Source organism: Neophocaena asiaeorientalis, unplaced genomic scaffold, assembly GCF_003031525.2.
Source record: "Neophocaena asiaeorientalis asiaeorientalis breed wild unplaced genomic scaffold, Neophocaena_asiaeorientalis_V1.1 scaffold152, whole genome shotgun sequence".
NCBI classification, from domain to species: Eukaryota; Metazoa; Chordata; class Mammalia; order Artiodactyla; family Phocoenidae; genus Neophocaena; species Neophocaena asiaeorientalis.
Genome location: NW_020185338.1, coordinates 832,843 through 859,068, shown reverse-complemented (window position 1 = coordinate 859,068; position 26,226 = coordinate 832,843). Strand labels below are relative to the sequence as shown.

General features: G+C 37.9%; 1 protein-coding gene across 6 annotated transcripts in view; it reads right to left on the bottom strand.

Moving 5' to 3' along the window:
* Positions 1–3,168: 3,168 nt before the first annotated feature.
* Positions 3,169–26,226, bottom strand: part of ATXN3 (ataxin 3) — a 31,610-nt gene continuing 8,552 nt past the window's right edge. For 2 of the 6 annotated variants that reach the window (XM_024736308.1, XM_024736307.1), the window contains exons 4-11: positions 25,725–25,810; positions 25,234–25,300; positions 22,306–22,393; positions 16,761–16,893; positions 16,254–16,420; positions 14,858–14,954; positions 10,457–10,536; positions 3,169–6,027 (exon numbers count right to left, since the gene is read on the bottom strand). In XM_024736308.1, the coding sequence (XP_024592076.1) occupies positions 5,933–6,027; positions 10,457–10,536; positions 14,858–14,954; positions 16,254–16,420; positions 16,761–16,893; positions 22,306–22,393; positions 25,234–25,300; positions 25,725–25,810 (813 nt within the window). In that variant the 3' untranslated portion in view covers positions 3,169–5,932. Of the gene's footprint in view, positions 6,028–10,456; positions 10,537–13,688; positions 13,743–14,845; positions 14,955–16,253; positions 16,421–16,760; positions 16,894–22,305; positions 22,394–25,233; positions 25,301–25,724; positions 25,811–26,226 lie in introns of those variants that run through there. The other 4 variants (XM_024736309.1, XM_024736310.1, XR_003002049.1 and 1 more) reach the window with 3 other exon arrangements.

The following is a 26,226-nucleotide window of genomic DNA, read 5'->3' as shown; positions in this document are numbered from 1 at the left end:
TAAATACAGTTCAAACTTATCTTTATAAAACTGTACATAAGGTTTTGCCTACATCCCAGTTCCAGCTTTTGTTCATTACCTGCTAGCCTCTCCAGCTCTCTCTGTTCTTCAGAGACAAGCAACCACCTCTGTCTGCCCCAGAGTCATTGTGCTTTTTGCTGTTTCCCCAGGCAGTATAGCGCCTCCTCATTTTTCAGGTGTCTGAAAGGCACCTCTGCAGAGGCCTTCCTTGAAACCAGTCTGAAGCAGCACTCCCTCCCAGTTACATGCTATCACATCATCATTTTGTCTTCCTATCTCACAGAACAAGCATAGCTCTTAACATGTTATGAAGCCATGCTCAGTAATTCAGATGTTTCCTCTGCCTAATGGCCAATCAGAATGCAAGCACCAGCAGAGCAGAGTATCTTAATCATGGCTCTGTTCCAAGAACCCAGAACCATGCCAGGCACATGGTGAACGCACACAGGTCTTGCTGAGTGAGTGAATGAATAAGGAATTGGTTTTCTCTTGTAGCCCATGAGACAAAGGGTGGTTGGGGATCCTGACCCAGGGAGAACTGGAACAATCTTGAGAGAATAAGGTCCAGAGAAGAGTAGCAGTCCAGTTGAAAGAGAAAGTCTTCATAGCAGGCCAATGACCTTTAGGGACAGGGATACCCAAGGGGCAAAGGCAAAGGGGCAAACGAGAGTGTTAGGGTGCCTGGGGGTGAGAAAAAACTCGGCTTCTTTGAAGACCTATAAGGAGGCCTGCTAGGACCATAGTGTGAAAAGGGGAAATGTCAAGAGTAGAGGCGTAAGAGGTCAGCTGGACCCGAATCACCTATAAAATAAAACGGTGAGCATTGGCGATGCAGACACAAAATGGATGAAAGGATCCTGAAACACGCAAATCTTCAGGATAAGGACAACCCAAAGTTTGCCTATCCTTTATAAAAGTTCTTAGCTAACCATAAAATGGGCATTCAAATCAACTTGTACGTTTCATAGGGCCCACAGGTGATGTTGATGAGATCAGAGTCATTTGGATTGGTCCATCTGAGGACTAAGCTATGAAGTTATGCTAAAAAGATGCATGTGATCAATTTGAAATTTTTGTTTCAAAATTCGTGCCCAACCCTAAGTAAGGGTAAAATGGATATACAATGCTCATTATAAAACCTGAGGATTCTATAACCCTCAGTCAGTCCAGGTGGATTCCAATTGTTAGTCTGGTGTCCGGAGTTGGATAAAATGAGGAAAAATGGCACGCTTAAAACTGTCACTAATGTGCTCTGCTTGCTCTCAGGGTTAAAAAAGCAACTGAGCCAACATTTTAAAATCAGATTTCAAATAAAAATATGGAATTCTTAGCCTCTCTTAGAAAAGATCAGAGGATCCAGTAACAACAGGCCTTCTGGCAGCAGCAGTTGGAATGGAGAATCAGTGGCTTCCCCTGACCTGCTTCATTCATCACCACAGCCATAAAAAAATGCTTCTCAAATTCACTCTGCATGTGAATCCCCTGGGGATCTTGTTAAAAATGCAGGTTCTGATCCAGTAGGTGGGAGTGTGGCCTGAAACTCTGCATTTCTCAGAAGCTCTGAGGGTGTAGATGCTCCAACCATACTTTGAATGCAAAGCTATAAATTAACAATAAACACAAATAAAAACAGAAGTAAAAAAGCAAACATTATCTTTATTTAATAATCTTTGATATTTAAAATACAACTCATCGAACATCCACATTAACAACAGTGTCCTCAGTGTTCAACAGTGCTTTGGAAGCCCGGCTTTTCTAAGGACCAGACAGGAAGGCCTGTGTGTGTATTAACGGCAAAACAACTCAGACAGAGGAGCACACACAGAAGGGCTGCAGAGTTGGGTCCTGAGAAATGGCACTGCCACAGTGCACTTGTGTCATGGCCAAAAGAATGCTTTTTACTTCAGATGTTTTTTGGTAGTTGAATTTCAAAGTTTATTTGTACAGAACAGTAATTTTTAAAAAGTTATTCCTAGTAGTCCAGTGTTGTAGAAATTAGATAATCACATTCAAATGTATGTTTTCCTCTTTAAAAAAAATTCCTGAAAACATTCAACTTTGAAATATGAAGGAGCCAAGTGAAGTGCTTCCTAAATGAATCAGGCATTTCCACATATATTTCACTAATGCTCCCCATTCCTAGTCTATGAATCCATAGTCTTAAAATATTTATTGATACACTATTATAATTAAACATGCCAATTGCTATAAATTTGGAAGTGGTTACTAGCATTAATTCTTAACATGCCAGACCATTTTGCAAAAAAATTAAAATAGCAGAGGTTTTCTTCAAATTAAAAAAAAAAAGATAATTCAAGAATTAACCAACCATGTCAATAATCTTCTCATTCATGAGAGCAAAATGGAACAAAAATATTTTATGTATAAGACTTTAAAAAACAAGTTGGTTCATCTCTTTAGCAAAAGATGACGGTTATAAATGGACCAGAAATGAAGCAAAGTTTTTATTTTGAAAATATGAAAAGTTACTTATATTGCTGAAATGATTAGTTAATCCAATCTGATTTTTCTTAATTAAGGTCACATCTGTAACATCTCCATGCTTGTTAGGGCCCAGCTACAACAAACAATTTACTTTGAAAGTAGTGGCCATAGACCTCTCCAATTGCAGATAAAGTTTTTAATAGAAAGTCATCAATATTGAATCCTCTTAAGAATTGAATCCTCTTAAGAATTTAAAACATCCAGATTTAGTTTTCATTCTAGGCTATTTCAATTATTATCATTATATTTTGCTTATGCACTGAGAATCAACCTTTTTTGAATTTGCACAGGTCCAATGGGCCAATTTTAAGACATTTAGTAAATCTTGGCACTAACTTGATACTGTTTAAAAATAGTATCAAACATGCAGACATTAAAAATGTGACTTAAGCTCTTACTGGCATAAAATTTACTTTATTTGACTTAATATTAAATGAAACAATGTAGACTATGGGTAGTTTTGCCTATAATGATCCTCAACTAGTTGAGTTTTTCCTCGTTAACTTTGGCATGAATAAAGTCTTAATTAAGAAAAATTAAGTTTTAAAGAAAAAAAGCACCTCCTTAAATATTCTACAAATTGTAAACTATTTGGCCAAGATCTTAGAGCTGATATACAGTTTACCTGCAGCAACTGCCGCTCCGCGGCATGTGGGCTCTTCCCGGACCGGGGCACGAACCCGTGTCCCCAGCGTCGGCAGGCGGACTCTCAACCACTGTGCCACCAGGGAAGCCCCCTCAAACAATTTACATTACTGAAATATTCGTATGTTAATTACTATAAAAATGTACATTGATGGTTTAGATCAGATGTTAACTTCTCTGAATTTTTAAAACATAAATAACTACTTATTAAATCCATGACATCTGTAAGTATCAAAGTGTTATTTCCAAAGATTGTTTAAACTTTACTTATAATACTAGCATCGTCATGGTACGTATTTCATCCCGGTAATACAAATTATACATTAGAAAAATGATACCAATAGTTTAAATATTAAACATTAAGGTGTTCCCAATTGGTAAAACAGAATGGAAATCTTTATATAAATAAAGTTCTTAGGACAGTGAATTGCATTGTTCCTGACTTGCAGGTGGTTTAAAGTAAACAGCACTTCCTGATGTGTGAACTATAGCTTTGTGTAACTTTAACATTTTCTTACTGTGGTTATGAGCACTGGCATCTTTTCATACTGGCCAACTGATTAAGAAATGGAATCTAAATGTTCAGTTAAATATATGCCAATCCACACAGGATGGCAGTTCACTAGTGATTCTGAATCTGCCTGCCAAATGTAACAATTTCACAACTAAATAAACACATTCAAATATATCCAGTGTGTGCTCGGCCCTGCTTTAAAAAAATCCCTAACAAACGAAGGTCAACATGCCACATTTCTTTAAGTGCTTTAACAAGGCTGTGTAATATAAGAACTAACCCTAACTCTTAAGGTTAAAACTTAAATGTATATTCATTTTCTCATTTTTATATTAGGTAGCTCATCATTTCAAATATATGAAAAGTTTAACATAATTTTTCAATGGGAAAAGATACAGGCCGAATATCCATGGAAAATATGACTAGCATACTTGGGATAACTACAGAAATGTAGTTTGTAAATCATAGGGAGTAGTATCAAACTCCAACATCCCTTGTAGTTCTAAAGTTTTGTAATTCTTCTAAAACATTTTCAATTGTCAAAAGAAAACTTTAGATTTTAAAAGAAAACCATCTAATTTTATGTAAGGGAAACTTCAGGAAACTTACTTGGCACAAAATAATGACTAAAAAAAAATCTGTCTCTATCCAAGAAAAAGCTATTTCATAATCATAAATAAAAGGCAGTTTTTCATCTCTTTTCAGTTAGCAATAAATCCTACATCAAAAATTTTTCCCTGATAAAATGTGTGTAGCCATACACCAGGATATGGCAACATATCATACTTTAATTTTCTAAGTTGTCCGCTGAAATTTCTTCTTAAATTTTAGCTTCTGAACAATTCATCATTCAAAGGGGCTTCAAAAGGGGATGGAGAATGAAGGGGAGTAGATGACAGAATTTAAAAGGTCCATTTCAGAGAGACATGGTTAATTTTCACTGAAATCATCCCACTGCATTGACCCAGCAAGAAACTCTGCATCCCAATTAAAGAATGTTTGTCAAAACTAAAGACTTTCTTATTCACAAACCCAGTAAGTACTGTGACTTCTGTAATTCTAAGCTATTTAAACATGATGCACGTGTTAAATCACAGTATAAATTTAAATGTAGTTTTGTTGGTAAGTTATTTTCATGTTCTAGATCATTATCTCTGGCAGACTATACCTACTAAAAGATGTACAGCAGAAGCAGACATCTGCACTTCATGAATCAATTGTAAACAGAACAGACAGCTCCAGTCACAAGAGGAAAAATAAAATGAAACTCCTACTAAAATTGAAGGCCAAATTTTATCTATCATACATTCATGGTGGGCACTGGATGTTGTTTTATAACAACAAGCACACTATGCTTCTCCTATTTTTCTCAATTGGAAAAGAAAAGGAAATAACAAGGTGCAGGAAAGAGGGTTACAGCAAACCTATACAGTTCTGACATAACTGAGAAGACATTCACAAAGCATTTGGGAAAGGATGTGCTCACACATTAACAAAATTCTCATTTATTCTCATATACTTGTGCAGAGCTGATTTCAGAGTTTAGGAATGCACCAGAATCATGAAATAATGATCCCATCTGAGAGGGCTTAAAAAGCAAAACCTCAAGAAACATTACCATCTTTCAAAAGAGTTGTAGAAAGTAATGAAAACCACGTAGCAGAGAAACTGTGATCAGAGAAAATAACATGAGAAAACACCCAAGTGCACAATACATAGTCAGAGGGTAAACAGCTTATCCTTCTGGAACTGTTACTATTATCAACACAGAGGAGACACTGTCCTAAAAGGTTAATTTGGTTAAAGGGAAATAAGAGCAACTTTTAGATGATGAAAGTCAGCCAAATTCCCTATGCAGAAGGGAGGAAAAGAAGATAAAATGTGGGGGAAAAGTTCTGTGGCGATAGCTGGTTATAATTAGTTGGTCTGCAGAAAGAGCCAAGAAGAATGCCCTAATTTTAAACATGTTAGATATTGCACGCTCAAAAAAGAAAAAAGAACAGTTAGAAAACTATTTTAAATTTCTTTAATTGCTGAATGCCTCTTTGGCTAGTGTTTGGAGGATCGTTATTTAGTCCTACACGGATGTATTTTTCACCCTCTCAACTTTTTGTTTGCAAACCACCGAAGTCTTATTTCCTCTGTTGAAAATTGTTCTCTTTGACACATTACCAAAATGGACCCTATGCTGTAAACACACAGGACAATATTGGAAAGACTGAATATCTAAATGATTTGTGAAAGATATTATTTTTTTCCTTCCGTTTTGAAATTACTTCTAACAGTTTCTAAAGACATGGTCACAGCTGCCTGAAGCATGTCTTCTTCACTCATAGCATCACCTGTTGGGGATAAAACACATATTTCTTAGAAATTTCTAGAAAATTTCCAAAGTCATCAAAAGGTAAGCTCTTAGAAACTGTTTGACTACTATAGTTTCCTTTGTTGATTTTAAAAGTTTACATACAATAAAATCCACTTTTATAATTCTGTAGGTTTTGACAAATACATAGAGTGGTATACCATTATCATCACCCAGCTACAGAACCGTCCCACTGACCAAAAATATTCCCTCGCCCTGCCCCTTTGTAGTCAATCCCCAAGCCCTAAGTCTAGGCAACCACTGATCAGTTCTCTGCCCTACAGTTCTGCCTTTTCCTGCATGTCAACACAAATGGAATCATCATTATGTATGTAGCCTTTCAGTATGGCATCTTTCACTTAAAAGCATTCAGCTAAGGGGAAGAAATTTTAACTTTGTGTCTATCGATGATGAATTAGTTTAAAAAAGTTTGTTCTGAGAAATAATTATTTACTCACAGGAAGGTGCAAAGATAGTTCAGAGAGGTCCTGTGTACACTCTGGCTAAATTTCACCTAATAATTAAATCTTACATAACTACAGCTCAAACCTAAATCTGAATATTGGGACTTCGTCATACATGTAGATTCGTGTAACCACCGCCACCGCAATCAAGACAGAGAACTGTATGGCACCATCAAGATCTCCCTCCTGCCATCCCTTTTTAGTCACACCCACTTCTCTTCCCCCCCACCTTCCCTAACTGCAGGCAGCCACTAATTTGCTTTCCATCTCTATAAATGTCGTTTTAGAATGTTATACACATAGAATCATACAGTGTAAGATCTTTTGAGATTTTTTTTTTTGCACTCAGCATAATGCCCTTGAGATGCATCCAAGCTATTGCATGTGTCCACAGTTGGTTTCTTTTTAATCCCGAGTGGTATCCGTGGTATGGAGGTACTGCAGTGTGCTTAACCATTCACCTACTGTAGGACATTTGTTTTTTTCCAGTTTTTGATCATGACAAATAAAGCTGCTATGAACATTCATGTACAGGTTTTTGCATGGATGGAAGTTTTCATTTATCTGGTATTAAATGGGAATATAACTGCTGGTTGCATGGTCAATGTATGTTCAGTTTTTATAGAAATTACCAAATTATTTTCCAGAGTGGCTATACCAGTTCAAATGAAAGTTAGAAGTCTTATCTCCCTTTACATTCCCCAGTTTGTAACTGCCTTTAGTACTTCCTATATTTTACGCTAAAAACCAAATCAATGTTACAATTCTTCCTTCAGTTATCAAATGTAATTTAGAAAACTGAAAAGGAAATTCTGTTGTGCTTACCCATATTTTTATTCTTTCTACTGTTCTTTTTTCCTTCTTGATGTTTCAAAATTACTTTTTAACAGTTCTGTTTAGAGAACTTCCTTTAGCCATTATTTTCCCCTTCATTCCTGAAGAAAATTTCATGAATTCTGGGTTGAGACTTCTCTTCTTTCAGCACTTGAAAAATGTCTGTCACTTCCTTCTGACCTCCACGATTTCAGATGAGAAATCTGATGTCACGCAAATTGCTGTAGGCAAGCTGTTTCTAGCTGATTTTAAGATTTTTTTTTTTTTGTCTTCAGTTTTCAGAAGTTAGACTGCGATGTGTTTTGGCATGGATTTCTTTGGGTTTATTCTGTTTGAGGTTCACTCAGCTTTTAGAATCCGTAGGTTGGTACCTTTTGCCAAATTTGGGGAATTTTCAGCTATTATTTCTTTAAATACTCTTTCAGCTATAACCTCTTTCTCATCTCCTTCTGGAACTCTCATGGCAGAAATGTTAGATCTTCCCCACAGGTCTCAGGCTCTGTTAATTTTTTCCAGTCTAATTCTCTTTGTTGCTCAGAATGGGTAATATCTACTGTTCTGTCGAGTTCACACTGATTCTTTTCTCTGTCCTTCCATCCACCTGTTGCGTCTGTCCACTGAGTTTCAAAATTTCAGTTATTGTGATTTTTCAGTTCTAAAATTTCTATTTGGTTCTTCTTTATATCTTCTATCTCTTTCCTAAGGCTATTTTTTTCATTTGTTTCAAGCATGTTCATTACTGCTCACTGGAGCATTTTATGATGGCTGCTAATTTAAAATCCTTGCCAGATAATTCTAACATCAGTGTCATTTTGGTGATGGTGTCTACTGATTGTCTTTTCTCATTCAAGTTGAAATTTTCTAGGCTCTTGATATGACAAGTGATTTTTAAGTGAATCCTGGATATTTGGGGTATTATCTTATAAGAACGTGAATCTTATTTTTTTAAATAAATAATTTTATTTATTTATTTTTGGCTGCGTTGGGTCTTCATTGCTGCACGCAGGCTTTCTCTAGTTGTGGCAAGCGGGGGCTACTCTTCGTTGTGGTGCGAGGGCTTCTCATTGAGGTGGCTTCTCTTGTTGCAGAGCACGGGCTCTAGGTGCACGGGCTTCTGTACTTGTGGCACGTGGTCTCAGTAGTTGTGGCTCCCGTGTTCTAGAGTGCAGGTTCAGTAGTTGTGGCACACAGGGTTAGTAGCTCCGCGGCATGTGGGATCTTCCCGGACCAGGTCTTGAACCCGTGTCCCCTGCATTGGCAGGCGGATTCTTAACCACTGCGCCTCCAGGCAAGTCCCGTGAATCTTATTTAAATCTCCTCTTTCAGCAGGCCTCCTCTGACATGAGCACCAGTGGCAGAAAAGGGGTGGTGCCCCGCTGCTTCCAGATGGGGAGAGGGTGTGTGTGACCACTACTGTTGAACATCCGTGGGAGTTCCGGCTTCCCACTGATACCTGCCTGATTGGGAGGGGTTGGAATGCCTCGTTACTGCTTCTCACTGGCACTGTGGGGGTGGTCTCCTCATTACTGCCTCAAATCAGTGATGGCCTGATTCTCCACTATACCTCTTCTGACATCACCCAGGCGACAAGCCAGAAGGATGCCTCTTTATTGCTAGGTGGAAGTCCAGGCTCCCTAAGACCACTGACACCATGGGAAAGGGGGCATCATTGTCTCCTGGAGGAAAAGAAAATCCCAGCTCTCCACTTGGCTTTTTCTGACACCACTCTGGCCCAGAGAGGCGGGAGATGTGCCTCATTACGTTACTTGGCCTTTGTCAATGGGGTAGGGTGGCAATAGGACCAGTTTATTTACCTAGTCCAGGCTGGCTGGACTAGAGTGTTTATTACCTAAAAGTTTTTGTCTTGCCAAGTAGTCCCTTTTGGCTCCATAGAGCAGGCTTTTCTTGGGGCAAAAAGAAAATCCAGAATACTGACCACTATGTCTTCCTCTAGTCCTGAGCTTCTCAGCCAGTCTATCTTCTACCTTTCAGATTCTTCTGATATTTGTTTTATACAAATGTCTGGGGTTGTTAGCTATACTTAGCAGAATGATTAGGAAAAAGTACCCATTCATTCCTTTTTATTGCTAATAGTAGTCCACTGTTTGGATGTAGCACAGTTTCTGTGGCATGTACCAGCTGAAGGACAACATGTAAGCAGTTTCCAGTTTGGGGCTATTACGAACAAAGCTGCTGTAAGGATTCATATATAAGATTTCGTATGAACCTAAATTTTCTTTTCTCTCGGTTATATACCTAGGAGTGCGACTACTGGATCACATGGTTAAGTGTATGTTTAAGTTTTTAAGAAAATAGTAAACCGTATTCCAAAATTGCTGTACCATTTTACATTCCTGCTAACAATGTATGAGTCCCAGTTGCTCTGATTCTTGCCGCATTTGGTATTGTTAATTTAATTTTTTATTAAGCCATTCTTGTAGGTGTGTAATGGTGTCTCATTGTGGGTTTAATTTGCATTTCCCTAATGACTAGTGATGTTGAGCATGTTTTCATGTGCTATTTGTCATCCATATATTTGGTGAAGTGTCTGTTCAAATCCTTCACTCATCTTTTTGAATTGTTTTCTTATTTTAGTTTTGAGAGTTCTTTACATATTCTACTTAAAAGTTCTTTGTCATGTACAGTTTCCTTCTCACTCGATTTCTACTACCAATAATTGGCCAAAGTTTAAGACCTATTATTAAACCAAGGCCTGAGGAGTAACTCTCGATTTCTTTGTTGTAATCTGGACTACACTCAGGTGCTTTCAGTTTTCCCAGTGGTAAAATGAACTTATTTTCCACCTACTAATATTCATTATCTCTGAGAAACTTTTGGAGAATGTACGAATTACTGTGAAGTTGCAAGTGATGTTTACAATTTTAAAGCAAAACATTGTTTAAGTGCTTCAAGGGCACTTAAGGATACACACTAAGGAGTTAGCCTACTCCTTAAGCCAAGAAAGTTTGGTACATTACCAATTCCTTCAAGAGTTTCAATATAATGAAAGCGAGGAGAAAAAAAAGCCTACAAAGCTAAAAATCACATGGAGTCTGGGTGTCAAACAGAGCATGCAGATAACAAATGGGATATAGGATCAGAGAGGCGTACCGAGATCACTGTCAAGTGCTCCTGAACTTGTGTTCGGCTTTTCACATGGATGTCCTGGTGGATCTTGCTGCTGCTGCTGCCTGAAACATTCAAGAGTGAATGTGTATTTAAAAAACAAAACCTAAGAATAAATATGCCACGAGAAAAAATATTCACGTGGAAAATAAACGGTTCCACACAACAGAAGAGTCACTGGCATGAACACCACAAAAGAAGGCAAGAGCAAGCAGTCTGATAGAAAACAAACTTGTGGTTACCAAAGGGGAATGGGGGGAATAAATTAGGAGTTTGGGATTCATAGATACACACTACTATATATAAAATACATAAACAAGATCCTACTGGATAGCACAGGGAACTATATTCAATATTTTGTAATAACCTCTAATGGAAAAGAATCTGAAAAAGAATATATATATCTAAAACTCAATCACTTTGCTCTATATTTGAAATTAATACGACATTATAAATCAACTATACTTCAATTAAAAAAAAAAGAGCAATCAGTCTCATATAAATTACTGAAAAGCATCACAGTTCTGATCCTAGAAAACTTAGAAAATTCGAATTTATCAGGCAAATTAATGGGAAGGTATTTTCACCACAAAAATAACACATTGTACAAAAGGAGTCACTGGTAGCTATTTCGGGTTTTTTTTGTTTTTTTTTTCCGGTACGCGGGCCTCTCACCGCTGCGGCCTCTCCCGTTGCGGAGCACAGGCTCCGGACGTGCAGGCTCAGCAGCCATGGCTCACGGGCCCAGCCGCTCCGCGGCATGTGGGATCTTCCCAGACCGGGGCACGAACCCGTGTCCCCTGCATTGGCAGGCAGACTCTCAACCACCGCGCCACCAGGGAAGCCCTGTTGCTTATATTTAAAACACAGGATTAGGAGGGACCCCGGTCTGGGTCTGTGGTATTCAGAGCTGGAGAAGGCATTAATAACACTGACATATACCTGTAGGCTACTTCACAGTTTACAGAACAGTTTTACACACTGCCTCATCTGATGCACATAACATGTGAGCTAAGGTTTTACAATGACATAGCTGACACAGCAGAGTTTTGCTCAGGGTTTTATGATAGGTACCATGGATTTGGAGATTACCACTGGAAAAAATATCATGGCTACGAAAATATCACTTAACAACTCTTACTCATAAACTATGAATTTGCAACAGGTAGACTTTCAACAGCATTTTCATGCTTAATGCATGAACACTGTGGCTACTATATTAAGTGTGAAGCTTCAAACACTCTACAGGGAAAAAAAAAAAAAAACCTATACATTTCAATGAAAAACAAATTAGCACCAGGGTCAGTTTGGAAAGAATCAGAGGGAAGAAACGGCTCCATAACCTTAGAGCCAAGTTCTCCAAAATAGAAGGTATTGAGACAAGGACCCATATAGGTGTAGTAATCAGGAATTCTACTGAAAGGCAAAAATTAGTTTCTCAGCTCCTTCACTAATGAGTCCTACAAGATTCTGAATGCTAGCCAAAGTTAAAAAGAAACCCCAAGAAGTTAGCTCTTATCTCTAGTCAGCAACAAGTAACTGTAAAATATTCTCTAGTTCTACTCAAGTTCTCACCAGTATTTTCAAGGCCAAACCAGGAGGCAGAGGATAGTAAGCTGAAGCTGGAAACCATCACAGTACTTTCTTACCCAATCAACTGCCCCAGTCAGAAAGGAGACTCAAACATTTAAAAAAGGGTGCAACGTTGAATAAAACACCTGCATTAGTTATAGCTGGCATTGCGCTTGTTATAACTTACTTAGTCATTATGGAATGTTACTGCATTATCCTTTGTATTCTAAAAAGTTTAACTCATTGGAAGTTCTACATTTTTAATCCAAAAAAATCTAAAAACCTTTTTTTTTAAAAAAAAGAGGGATTTGTTTTTATATTTTAAAGACATTTTCTTTTTCTTACACGTACTTGTGAATTTTATAGTTTCTCTATAAAGTATGTCTGTTTGGACCATTTTATTCTGGAAAAAATTGAAGTCTGAAAAAAAGCATGGCAGAAGTATCACTTGGAAACTGTTCTGGAGAGCAGTTTAGAAATCTGTACCAAGGCCTTAAAAATGTTCATGTCCTTTAACTTAGTAATCTGAAATTCTCAGAATAATTAGCAGAAATGATGAGAGGTTTGAGGCATAAAGTCAATACAAGGATTGTTCATTGCATTATTATAATAGCAAAAATCAAAAGGTTCATAAACTGTGATACATAAATTCATTTTTTTGTTTGTTTTTTTTTTGTTTGTTTGTTTGTTTGTTTGTTTTGGCGGTACGCGGGCCTCTTACTGTCGTGGCCTCTCCCGTTGCGGAGCACAGGCTCTGGACGCGTAGGCTCAGCGGCCATGGCTCACGGGCCTAGCCGCTCCGCGGCATGTGGGATCTTCCCAGACCGGAGCACGAACCCGCGTCCCCTGCATCGGCAGGCGGACTCTCAACCACTGCGCCACCAGGGAAGCCCCATAAATTCATTTTATGAAATATAACATAGCCTATTACAAAGAATATTTAGTATCATGGGAAAATGGGTATAACTGATATACAATATATGGGCGTTTGTGTGACTAGAAGCGTATGACTGCCAAAACACTCACATCAGTTATTAAAGGTAGGATTATGTTTTTTTAATTTAGATATCTCTAAAAATAAAATTTCCAAAATATTTTTTAATCGAATTAAACATTTAAAGCTATTTTTAGCAACAACTAGATAGTTGATGATATTATAGAACTACCATTAATAATCATATGTGATAATTATTCCATTATTGTATGACAAGAGCATTTGGCTATATTAAGAAAGAAACATATATTTTAGAGACACACACAGAAATTAATACAGATGCAGTATGATGACTTAGATTTGTTACAAAATAATCCCACCCTGGGGCTGGGAGAGTAGAAAGCATGGGAGATGGGGGCATAAAAAAAAAACAAGATGGCCCATGTGCTGATATCTGTTAAATCTGGGCAACAGATAAATAGGGGTTCCTTATGCTGGTTTCTCTACTTTTATATAAATTTGAAGTTTATCATAATTAAAAAATAAAAAGAGTTAATTTTAAAATTTAAAAGGGAGTGACAAGTACTAATAAGCACTATTTTGAAATTTTAAACATAATTAAATCCATTAATCTATCACTGAATAAAGACTAGAAATATCTCACATTAAGACCATTAATCTATCACTGAATAAAGACTAGAAATATCTCACATTAAGAGGATGTCAGTTGATCAGAACTTTCCTTCATATACTTCTGAGCTGTGACTTAAAAAAAAAAAACAGAAAACAAAGTAAATATTATCTTCATTATACCATCAAATGTAAAATGCTCTAACATTCTATATACTACTGAAGTACTACCAACTCTGATGTGTACGAGTCTTCTGAATTGCAGAGATGTTGACCTGTGAAAAAATGTGCACCTTAGAATTGTTGAAATATAGTAAATAATAGGCCAGACTCAGCCACTGGCCTTTGTTTTCTGACCTGGGATCAGAGGATCTGAGTATCATTATAGATCTTGTGATCTTAAGATTAAGTTATATCATTAAAAAAAGAAAAAGGGATGAAGACGTGAGTGACAGTTACTGGAAAGGATAATTTTATAGGTTTTAGGAGCTGATGATTCAGATTTACGGTTACCCTCATGTCCCTGATGCTGATGGGCCTGCAGTACCCCGCTACCGTGGCAATGAGTGGAGCAATTAACCATCACTTCTATTTGGGGGCATGTTCCCCTACCGCAAATGCTGTTTTTCCTATTAATTCACAGGAGAACTTCGCAGGGTTGGTCCAAGTAACCAAGAAGTACATTCAAAGGATCATTAGGCTTTGCTCTTGCCTTGACCCAATTCCATTTTCCTTTTGATGACGAATTTTACAGGGTTTCCTTCACCCTATTTCATGTAAATTTAATTAGTACTAGGGCAAAGTTTTCCCCTAAAACTATATTTGATTTCACAGTTTATTAGCTACAAATTTTTATTTTTATTTATTTATTTTGCGATACACAGGCCTCTCACTGTTGTGGCCTCTCCCGTTGTGGAGCACAGGCTCCGGACGCGCAGGCTCAGCGGCCATGGCTCACGGGCCCAGCCGCTCCGCAGCATGTGGGATCTTCCCAGACCGGGGCACGAACCCGTGTCCCCTGCATCGGCAGGCGGACTCTCAATCACTGCGCCACCAGGGAAGCCCTAGCTACAAATTTTTTAAAAATACATTCAAATGCTCATAGGGTCAGGCAGTAACCAGTATTTTAAAAAAGGAGAGAAACCTCAATAAAATAAATGGTTTAAGTCAAAGCTGTATGTTTACAAATAGACAAAACAGCCAAGGTAAATATTAAATATGCAATTTTAATATTGTACCAACTACTTTACTTTTCAAAGTAGGCTTCTCTTCTCTTCCGTAGCTCTTCTGAAGTAAGATGTGTACCTGACGTCTGTGGAGTATCTTGACATATATTTCTGGAAGTACCTGAAAACAAAATAAAACAGAACAGAAAACTATTTTATTTACCAAATCAAGCAATAATATGTTTATACTTATGTGAAGGAACTTTTGAAAAGTTTTGTTCTCAAAAATATTCTGTACCATTCTGTAAATGTAAGAAAGGCTCTGAAAGTCTCAGGGAGAATCTGAATAAGGCAGTTCACATCTAACCTGTGTCCACTAGAGCCAAAGCTGTTACCCATCTGTGATGTAGTGGATGTGAGGAGGTAAGCCCAACGACCAACTTGGTAGGAGAAATAATTAACGCCACACTTGTGTGCTCTCTTATTAGAAATGAATCTGCACTTTCAAAGGCATAGAATCCCTAGAAGCAACTCAAAGTGGATGATCACAAAACAAACCCATTCTCTGTATCCCTCTATCCTGAAACATTTGGGTACTACAACTTAAGTATGTTTCCACGTTCTTACTTCATTATTGCACCAATCAGAGATTCTGCACAAACTGTGAAATAAAGTGGAAAGGAAAGGAAAGTACACAGAAATATCTAAAACTATTAAAGCTGGTGTCTGTCCATTACTGGGCTAATCTAGCAAGGCTCTACTAATCCAAAATGGGCCTGCACACCATATGGACTACTCATGAGTCTCCTGGCACACCTGTGAATTCCTTATTTAGATATTTAAGGAATTCGATTGACAAGTAATTTCATTAGAAAGTAGAAGGCAAATTCACATTAGACAAAAACAAAACTATCAAAGAAAAAAAGAAAAGAAAACCTCTCACACTTTTAAGTAAGCCCCTTTGAACAACATCCCAGACAACTCCCTCAGCTTGGATTCCCTGAGGGATGCATCTTTACTCTCAGCTGATGGGCTTATATCACTAAAAAAGTGGGCTCACGAAAGTGGGCTTAAGCTGTAAGCTGCACAGCCACTAATTGTTAGAGTTTTGTAAAATCAATTTACTTTCTCTGTCCAGGCCTTCCTTCATGTGCACTAGCATACATTTTTAGAACAGTTGGTCTGGGTAAGGGCCCACTGACCTCACAATGATTGACCTCAGTTTGCTATTGTGTTAGCACAGTATTATAACCAAGTGGAATAACCAGAAATAAAAATAAAACTAGTCCTAATATAACACAAGCCGTAAAAAGTTGTTTTAAAAGAAATCTAAAAAACAATAACTGATTGTACATAGCTATTGCTTCTGCAGTGACTGTCCAAGAACTTCTACCAATAGTACATTAACTTCCAGAAGAACTAAGAATGATCTGAATCAATTCTTCAACAATGAATAAAGTATGTGTTGGAATGTCCATACCTTGCATGCTGAGCTGAATGGCCCTGCGGAGATCTGCTTCTTCATCTTCCAAGTCAATTTCTTGGCGACTTAGTGCCAGAGCCCTCTGCAAATCCTCCTCATCTTCGTCTAACGTTCCTGATCCATCGTTTGCTTCTAAGACGCGTTCTAGATCTGTTTTCTGGACTCTAAAGAATAAAAGCACTAAAAATAACTGCAGATCACTCTTCTATTTTAGATATAACAGAGACATTTATAAACCAAAGATTTTTATTTTATGTAAGTCAAAACTTACATATTTTCTGGCAGACAAGGTCTAATAATATAAAGGTTTTATTGTGATGTGAATCTAAGTATATTTAAATAATTCAGAGTTGATCCATGGTTAAACCAATAAACTTCACTAAAACATAAAGGTCTAAAAAACATCACCAATAATAAAAGGACCTCATCTTCAGTGTAAGCATGAAAATTTAATTTTTGCAATGAAATACTATCATACATTCCATACTGCAAGCTCAATTTTACCTCTGTTCTTTGAGTTGTGCTAATTCTTCTCCAATAAGTTTTGGTCGATGCATCTGTTGGACCCTGATCATCTGTAGGAGTTGGTCAGCTTCACAGTCTGGCAGATCACCCTTAACAACAAATATAGAATAACCTAAAAAAAAAAAAAGGCAAAAATAAACTAAAACAGTTAGCAAGTGATTCAAAATTGATTAAAAACAACAGCAGATAGAGAGGCAGCACAGAACAGTGGAGTGAGGACACAGACTGAGGAGTCAGGAGTACCTGGGTTCAAATAATGATTCTTACGCTTACTAGTGGGGTGATCTAGAACAAATTACATAGTCTCTGAACCTTGCTTTCTTCACTTGTAAAATGGGAAGAGCCATCTCACAGAGTGACTATGAGAAGTAATCGAATCTGTAAAGGGATCTACTAAAACAGTGCCTGACCAAGTAGGTTACACTAAATGATACCAGAGAGGCGAGGAAAGGAATAAGGAAGAGCAAGGAATCTGGAATCAGATGACCTGGGTTTTAATCCCCTCTCTCTTCTATTTCCTAGCTGCCTGGCCTCTGGTAAACCCCTTTACCCATCTAGGTCTTGGTTTCTTCAACTGCTACATAGATTATACTGTGCCTTCCTTGGAGGGCTATTTGAGGACACAATCAGAGGATGTGTGTAATAATGTGTAATATGGGTAAAATGAGTCATCTGTGGAAATTGCTGCCCCTGCCCCTGACACTGACACATACACATCCCTCCAAACTGAAAACAGGAGCTGGAAAGCCAATATCCCAAATCTAGTCAAGGTGTTGAAGATGCAGTTCATGTTTTGAAAACATTACACCGGCCCAGTGGAATTTTTTATAAATACGATTCTAGAAAGCCAGGGTTTCCCCAGCTGGATACGCCACACAATAGCTAAATAAGGGTGGGCTACACCTAAGTCACTCTAATCAATTTACGTTTTTCTTCATTTCTTATTTTTGGCTGCACCACGTGGCATGTGGGATCTTAGTTCCCCCAACAGGGATCGAACCCGTGTCCCTGCATTGGAAGTGCAGAGTCCTAACCACTGGACCTCCAGGGAAGTCCCTCAATTTACATTTTTCTACCATAAATTTTCTTCAACTTTGGTGCTTGTTATGGATATTCTTTGTGAACATTAACAGATAATGAAACAAATGAACAAAGATGAAAAGGACTGTTACTGGAAAAACTCAAAAGAGTAAATCATAATACACTTAACATTTGTTTCTCACAAGGACAAGTGTGCTCAGAGTTCAGATGGTTTAACATGTTTTACACCAATAAAATTGTTTCTAGAGTCTAGAATAAACTATGTCAGCTCGCGATGCTATTCCATGAAGAGTATCAGGAAGGGCAGAAACTGCCTTATGGAGGTGGCACTGTAAGGATCTTGGCTTTCATTCAAGATTAGATCTCATTCTAAGTGTGCTAGGAAGCCACTGAAGGGCTGACGAATGAAGGTGTGCCATAATGTGCATTACATTTTAAAAAGAGCACTCTAGGCTGCTTTATCAACAAAATATATAGGAACCAGCGTGCAAGCAGAGTGGGTCTTACTAAAATGGAAAACCTGAGGGATAGCATATATGGGGAGAAAAAAAAAATACATCTTTTGTAGATGTGTTCAGTTTAAAATGCTTTCTGGACTTCTGAGTGCAGATGTTAAAGTTAGGAGTTTGGAGTTCAGTGTAGATGTCTAGGCAAGAGATAAAAGTCTAAGGAATTACTGGCAGATAGACTTTATTTAGAGATGATATTTAAAATAATGGGAGAGCAGTCAAGAAGTTGTCCAAAGACTGAACTCTGGGTCACTTCATTAGTTAGAGATTGAAAAGAGTAAGATCTATAAAAGGAATCTGAAAGAAGCAGCCAAGCAGCAGGTAAACCTCCATAGAAGCCTGGAAGCCTTGTGTAGACAGTATTTCAAGAAGGGAGGATATAGGTAGGAACAAAGGTTTTAGGCATAAAAGAAAAGGGATACAAGTATATAAAGTCAAAGAAGTTACAACACTATGATCCTACATGTAAACTGGAGAGAGGTACATGACAACCAACCTGGTAGCAATAAGCATGCCAGTGCCCAGACTGTGATCTCTAACCACCATTACTAAAACGGCAGGAAATATACAAGATAAGACTGAAAATTCTTATTATATGAGAAAGAAGGGCTTCAAAAGGCTAGAGTGGTCATTTCAGAAGCTTGGGAGTCAAGTTCAAAAGGTTCCCACTCATCCAAGATGGGACAATTTTGTGTATCAACATGAATAATAATTACAATGGACTAAACCAAATGAACTATGGTTTTAATGGATTTGTTTACACTGACACTTCAGAAACAAACCAACTACCTTTGGAGGAAGGATACTATGAAACGGACTCATTTAAAAAACTGATAAAAGAAATATTTATCCTGCTTTTTCTATATGAACTATACTTCAGGATAACCAAACAGTTGATGAGGGAAAGTTTATTTGTATAGAAGTCCTCCAACTAATAAATGAAGGAATGACAGGAATCTGATATCACCATTTTGCAGTCTTCAGTGAAATAACGGACTAGGCATTGATCATCAATAGCTACCCAAATCACAAAAAGAGAGCTAACTAGACACCACCATCTGTAAAGAGAATTCTGTCCTCCCCAAATCAACTGGAATCTGATCCAGCCTCTAGATATAAGGACCAGTCTATTGGGCATCCAGGGCTCAGACGTAAAAAATGATGCAACCAGCAAAATCTAGAATGTGGGAAAGAGAACAAAAGATCCATTTTCTTCAAAAGAATAAATCAAGGAAAAAAATTAAGAAGAGAAGAAACCTATAGATATATTTTAGAGACACAGCAATGCAATGGAATCAATTAACTTTATTTCAACCTGCTTCAACTGTAAAAAAAAAAACAAAAAAAAAAACCCAGAAGAATTAACCAAGGAGATTGGAGATTTGAACACTGGCTGGCTAGTTGATGTTATTACAGAATTGTAATTAAATTTTTATGTGTCATTATAGTATTGTGACTACATATATATTTTTAAGGAGTCCTTGTTTTTTAAAGATTTTAATGAAAAAGACACCTACAAAGAACATAATAAGACAATTAGTATTTTCTCAAAATAAACTGGAAAAGGAAGTGGCTAGGGTAAAGGTAAAACAAGACTGGCCATGAGATATTTGTTGAGGCGGAGAGAAGGGTACGTGAGGATCCATCACATTATTTTCCATACTTTATACTTGTTTGACATACTTGGTAAGAAAGTTTTGTTTTGTTCTGTTTAAAGGAGGATATAATCAACTATACCCTCAAAAAAGATGAGGTCAAAGGAAGACTGAGAATTGAATACTGGCAGTGGCAAATGTGGAGGTCATTGGTGACACTGAGAAGAGGGTTTTCAGTGACACATTGGTTATGACAGTGTAACTGGAATGAGTTCATGAATAGGAGACAACACCCTAGAGATGATTCTAAGGAGAAAATAAAAATGGGAGACAGCTGGAGTTTCCTGGTGTTAAAGATGCTTTTTCTTTTTACTCAATGGAGAGAAAAAGTGTATTTCTCTGCTGATAGAAATAATACAGAAAAGAGGGGGAAACTAATCACACAGGAGAGTGGAGTGACAAAAGCAGAAGCAAAGATCCTGAGTAGGTGGGAGGAGCTGGGATCTAGCCCCAAAGTGGAGAGGTTGGTCTTGGTTAGGAACAGGGGACAATTCATCTATTTTAATAGGCTCAAAGCACAGGTAGAGATAGAAACAAGGTGATAGATTGCTGGTAGAAAAATGAGGACGTTCTCTTTTGGTTGCTCCTGTTTTCGTAGTAGAATATAAAGGAAGGCCATAAGCTAGGAGTCAGGAAGGGGTAGGGGAGTGGTTAGATGTTTGAAGGCAGAAGTTGTGAAATCATCACCTTGGACAGTGGTAAGTGAACTAACCGAGAGAACATAGTAGGGATGTCAAGCAGCACTAAAGGCTCATTTGAAATTTGTGATCATATAAAAATTTTTTTTAAAAATTTGTGATTATAAATTTAAAGCAAAATAAATCATATTTTATCTTTAGCCATGTTCAGCTGTTCTGATGGAAGACTGCACAAGCCCAAGATTGGGTTTTAACCAGGGTTGGGATTTTGTCTTAGAAGTATGATGGAGGGGGCTTCCCTGGTGGTGCAGTGGTCGAGAGTCCGCCTGCCAATGCAGGGGACGCAGGTTCATGCCCCGGTCCGGGAGGATCCCACATGCCGCGGAGCGGCTCGGCCCGTGAGCCATGGCCACTGGGCCTGCGCGTCCGGAGCCTGTGCTCCGCAACCGGAGAGGCCACAGCAGTGAGAGGCCCGCGTACCGCAAAAAAAAAAAAAAAAAAAAAAAAAAAAAAAGTATGATGGAGGGAGAGAAGGACAAAGGAGTTGAGAAATGCAACAGAATTATTATAATGATGGATTACTGGAAATAAGCAGGGTAATACAGGATTTTAGGATGTAAGGGGAATGTTTAGGTTTGTAGTAGGGTTTAAAGAATTGTTGGAAATTAAAAAAACCCAAAAATATGGTATAAACATAGGGGGCAATAGTCAAAGAGCAGGATGCTTATAACTGGGATTTGAAGGTGGTAGTTGGTAATGGCAAGGCAAGAGTGAAGAAAATGATCTTTGAAAGTAAGAAGAGATTGAATTGGATTGATTTTTGATGTAGAAATCACCAAGAAAGATGAAAGGAGTTGAAGTAGAGAGATGACAGTGAGTCGGATCCTAAAATCTTCAGTGGAAAAGGAGGAAGATCAGAGTGCAAAGACGACAAAGGAGCATGGGGTAGAGTTTAATCTCGTGACATGTATTTCAAAGCACCTGGAGTTTTTAGGGAAGAGTGGCCAAGAAGGGGCAAGGAGGAGCAAGAAGAATACCTACACCTCCCCTTGGCTCTGTGGTATGTGGGGTACAGAAGACAAAAGAACCATTACTGTAGAAGGGCTGCAAAGGAATCAGCATTCCCAGGGGAGGGCCAAGTGTCAGCAAGAATGCTAAATGAGCGGTTATCATCCAAATCACAGCCTAAAGCTCACCACGTAAAACATAAAAATTATATCCCTGCCGCTGCCACGAAAACAATATTGTTACACTCACTCCTTTTTTTAACTTTTTTAAAAAATTAATTAATTTATTTATTTTTGGCTGTGTTGGGTCTTCGTTGCTGTGTGTGGGCTTTCTCTAGTTGCGGTGAGCGGGGGCTACTCTTCATTGCGGTGCGCAGACTTCTCACTGCGGTGGCTTCTCTTGTTGCGGAGCACGGGCTCTAGGCACACGGGCTTCAGTAGTTGTGGCTCGCAGGCTCCAGAGCGCAGGCCCAGGAGGTGCGGCGCACAGGCCTAGCTGCTCCACGGCATGTGGGATCTTCCCGCACCAGGTCTCGAACCCGTGTCCCCTGCATTGGCAGGCAGATTCTTAACCACTGCACCACCAGGGAAGCCCCTTGTTACACTCACTTCTAAGGAAATAGTTTTATTTGGCTACTTCAAAAGGTAACATAAAATGTTCAGTCTTTACTTACCTTCCTGTTGTAACTGAGCCAAGAAAAGTGCAAGGTATGTGTCTGATATTAATTCTGGACCCGTCAAGAGAGAATTCAAGTTGAACCACTGGAAAAAAAGTTGTCAATGTTTAAGTTAGTGCACATGTAAGAAATAAGGAAGTTTCACATGTTAAGAATAGATATAACCCATCTAAACTTAGTAAGACTGTCTAAAGACTGAAAACATGTCAAATCAAGATTTTTTTTAAGTAATTAAATAATGTGATTCTAAAAAACTGAAATAGAATGTTGCAAATTTATCACTATTAAATGTTTTAAAAGTTTGCTTAAAGCCATAAGCTTTAAATCCCTCCTCCAAAAAAGAAAAGAAACTGATAGCCAGTATTTTAAAGTATCTTTATTGATAGCGACAATTAAGTCTTTTTTCAAAGGAACAGCCCAACAAAATCCTCATCTAATCATATTATATTGAGGGTGGAAGAAAAAGGAAAACTACCCAGTTTTCCCACTGCTGATAATCTTGGTCAAAATAGTTCAACTGAGAGAAAGGCAGACATTCCAGGAAGAGAATTTATAAGTGCCAACTCATTTTAAAAAGTAAGCCATTACTGCATGTAAGTAACATCATTTGGTCACTACTTCATGGGCCTCCTAGTTTAACCCACAAGATACAAAAGTTTCAGAAGTTACTATCAGCAACATGACCAACTACTTTTCCTGGATTTTCACAGAGATAATATTTTTCTCAGTCATCTTTTTCTTTATACAGGGACCTCAGACAAGAGTCTATAGGGAAAAATACAATTTTAAACAAAAATACAAATTAGAACCAAAGATGATAAGCCATACTTTGACATTTCCTGTATTTGTCAAAGATAATTTGAAATGTGTAAATTCAATTTTGAAGAACTAAAATTTTAAAAATTTCTCAAAATTGGGGACTTCCCTGATGGTCCAGTGTGTAAGACTCTGTGCTCCCAATGCAGGGGGCCCGGGTTCGATCCCTGGTTGGGGAACTAGATCCCACATGCATGCCGCAACTAGTAAGTCCACATGCTGCAACTAAGAAGCCCACATGCCGCAACTAAAGATCCCGCATGCTGCAACAAAGATCCCGCGTGCCACAAAGAAGACCCGGCGCAGCCAAAGTAAATAAAGAAATACAAAAAAAAATTTTTTTTCTCAAAATAATAACGTAAGTTTACATGCAAATCAATACAAAGGAATTTCTAGAATTTAAGTCTTCAGATCTTGAAAGTGAAGAATACTTGATCATATTTTTAAAGATCTAAATAAAACCCAGAGGTTAAATAACCTTGGCAGTTGTCCTGCCCTGGTTTTTCCCAGAGTTGATTCCCACCTGGGTCAGTCTTTCCTGCATCACACCACACCTCCTTACTTGCTCTTTGCCCTCCCCCAGGAGGGACCTTAAGAAATAATCAGTTATGATGAAGCTGCTTCTAGGCAGCAGACTTAAAAGATAATAGCAGGGCTTTTGTTTTTGAATTATCTTGTATTGATTTAATCCAACTTTCTTGATTTCATTTCCTTTTTTGTTTTGTATTAGTTTATTTTTTAAAACAGCTTTATTAAGGTATGACTGACATGCAGTGAACTGGCCATATTTAAAGTATACAATTTGAAAAGTTTTAACATATGTATATACCCATGAAGCCATCACCACAACCAAGAGTGAACATATTCGTCACTGCCAACTTTCCCGTGCCCCTTGTAATCCTCCTCTTTCACTGCTCCTTGCCCTCCTCATCCCCAGGCAACCACTAGTCAATCTGCTTTCTGTCACTATAGATTAGTTTGCATTTTCTACACTTTTATATAAATGGAACAATACGGTATGTAGTATTTTGTGTCTAGGTTCTTCTTTCACTCAGCATAATTATTTTGAGATTCATCCATGTTGTTACATGTATCAATAATTCATTCCTTTTTACTACATTAGCCTGTTTTCAATAATCCTCTTTCCGGACTTCCCTGGTGGCACAGTGGTTAAGAATCCCCCTGCCAATGCAGGGGACACGGGTTCGAGCCCTGGTCCGGGAAGATCCCACATGCCGCGGAGCAACTAAGCCCATGTGCCACAACTACTGAGCCCGCGCTCTAGAGCCCACAAGCCACAACTACTGAGCCCACGTGCCACAACTATGGAGCCTGCGTGTCTAGAACCCAAGCTCTGCAACAAAGAGAAGCCACTGCAATGAGAAGCCCGCACACCGCAATGAAAAGTAGCCCCCACTCGCCACAACTAGAGAAAGCCCACGCACAGCAACAAAGACCCAATGCAGCCATAAATAAATAAATACTGCCAAAAAATAATAATAATCCTCTTTCAAAGTGTCAAAATTCTAAGAAAAAGGACTTTAACTCTGTTTCAAAAATGGTATCGTGTATACAAAGATCACTGGCAATTATTTTAAAAAAATAACCCTTTAGGTACTTTTCTTGATCTTAGAAAAAGCCTTGCTCAAAACACATTCCATGTCCTTTTTTTAGAAAAAATAGAAATGATTTATGCAGATACATATATTACATGGCATTTTGGAATGCGAATAACCTTGTTAAGCAAAAGCAAACACGACTGGAAATTTTTATTCATGCTAGACACTATTTCAGGCTTTGTGACCTTGCTATGCTTAATACAAGCCCATGAAAATAGTAGTTAACTGACAGAGCATCTTTACAACATAAAAACTCATAAACATATTAAAAGTAACCACGGCTGTATTGTCTTATTAAATAGAGAATTTTACTTATGTCCTCTCTCTCTCTATTGAAACCAGGCCACATACACACATTACTGGTGAGTTTCATTTGCAACTGAAGTGAAAGGGACAGGCGCCTTAAAGACGAAGGCACAAATCCCTTACACTTCAGTTGCAAATGAGCTACAGAATGAGGAAAAAGACAGGGGAAGAGGGGAAGCATTACCTGTTTTCCTAATTTTCTAACTGTAAACCAGTGCTCTTTATAATTGCATATAAATGATCTTTCATTTCTAGAAACAGGAAGAAAAACATACATAATATTAAGTTGAAATACTAGAGTTCATATTCATTTAGCTTGTCTATTGGAAAGTATTACACAAAACCTATGATGATTTAGGATTATATTCACAGTTTTAAGTATCACTGATTTTTAAAAAATTACAAAACAGTATGAATCTCTGTGCAGATAAGTGATGCCGTGCAAAAACGATGGCACCACACCCCATTCAAGGATCAGCTCTGCACTGCCAGGCACTGAGGTGTCAGGAAGGCTCAGTGGGCAGATGTTCACAGACAGCTGCAAAAGGTGAACTAGGAAAACCTGAGGGATCGAAACGGGGAATATCAAAACAAAAGCATGCAAGATGTATTTTTCTCCTTTAAGAAAGTATAAATTTAAAAATCAAATGTAGGAAAAGCAAAATAAAATCTTACATGGGATCGATCCTGAGCCTCTGATACTCTGGACTGTTAAACAGGATTAGTTCTAAACCCCAAACTTTCAAGGCATTGCTTATAACCTGTTATAAAAAAATAACAACTTTTAAAAATTCCAAATTTAAGTAGTGTAGCCATGTTAGTTGTATACACAATTGTAGTTCATATATAAATTTCCCCAGAAGGTTATGGTTTTTAAAGTGTGTGTATGTGTGTCTAGATATATCACTAAGTCCATAAATAATCTACAAACGTAACATTAAAAGAGTACTTTTTACCCTAAGTTTCTGGAATGTTCCAGAGAACCACACAATTCCTAGATAAAACTGCTTCAAAACTCCAGATGTATTTTCTATCCAGTAAGTGCTACTCTTAAAACTAGTCCACTGCAAACATGTGATAATTGGCTGCTATGGGTCCTGCTTTAGAAAACTGATAGTCAACTCACTACCTGATATGTAATAATGATAATTTTATGTCTATTAAAATGAGTTATTTC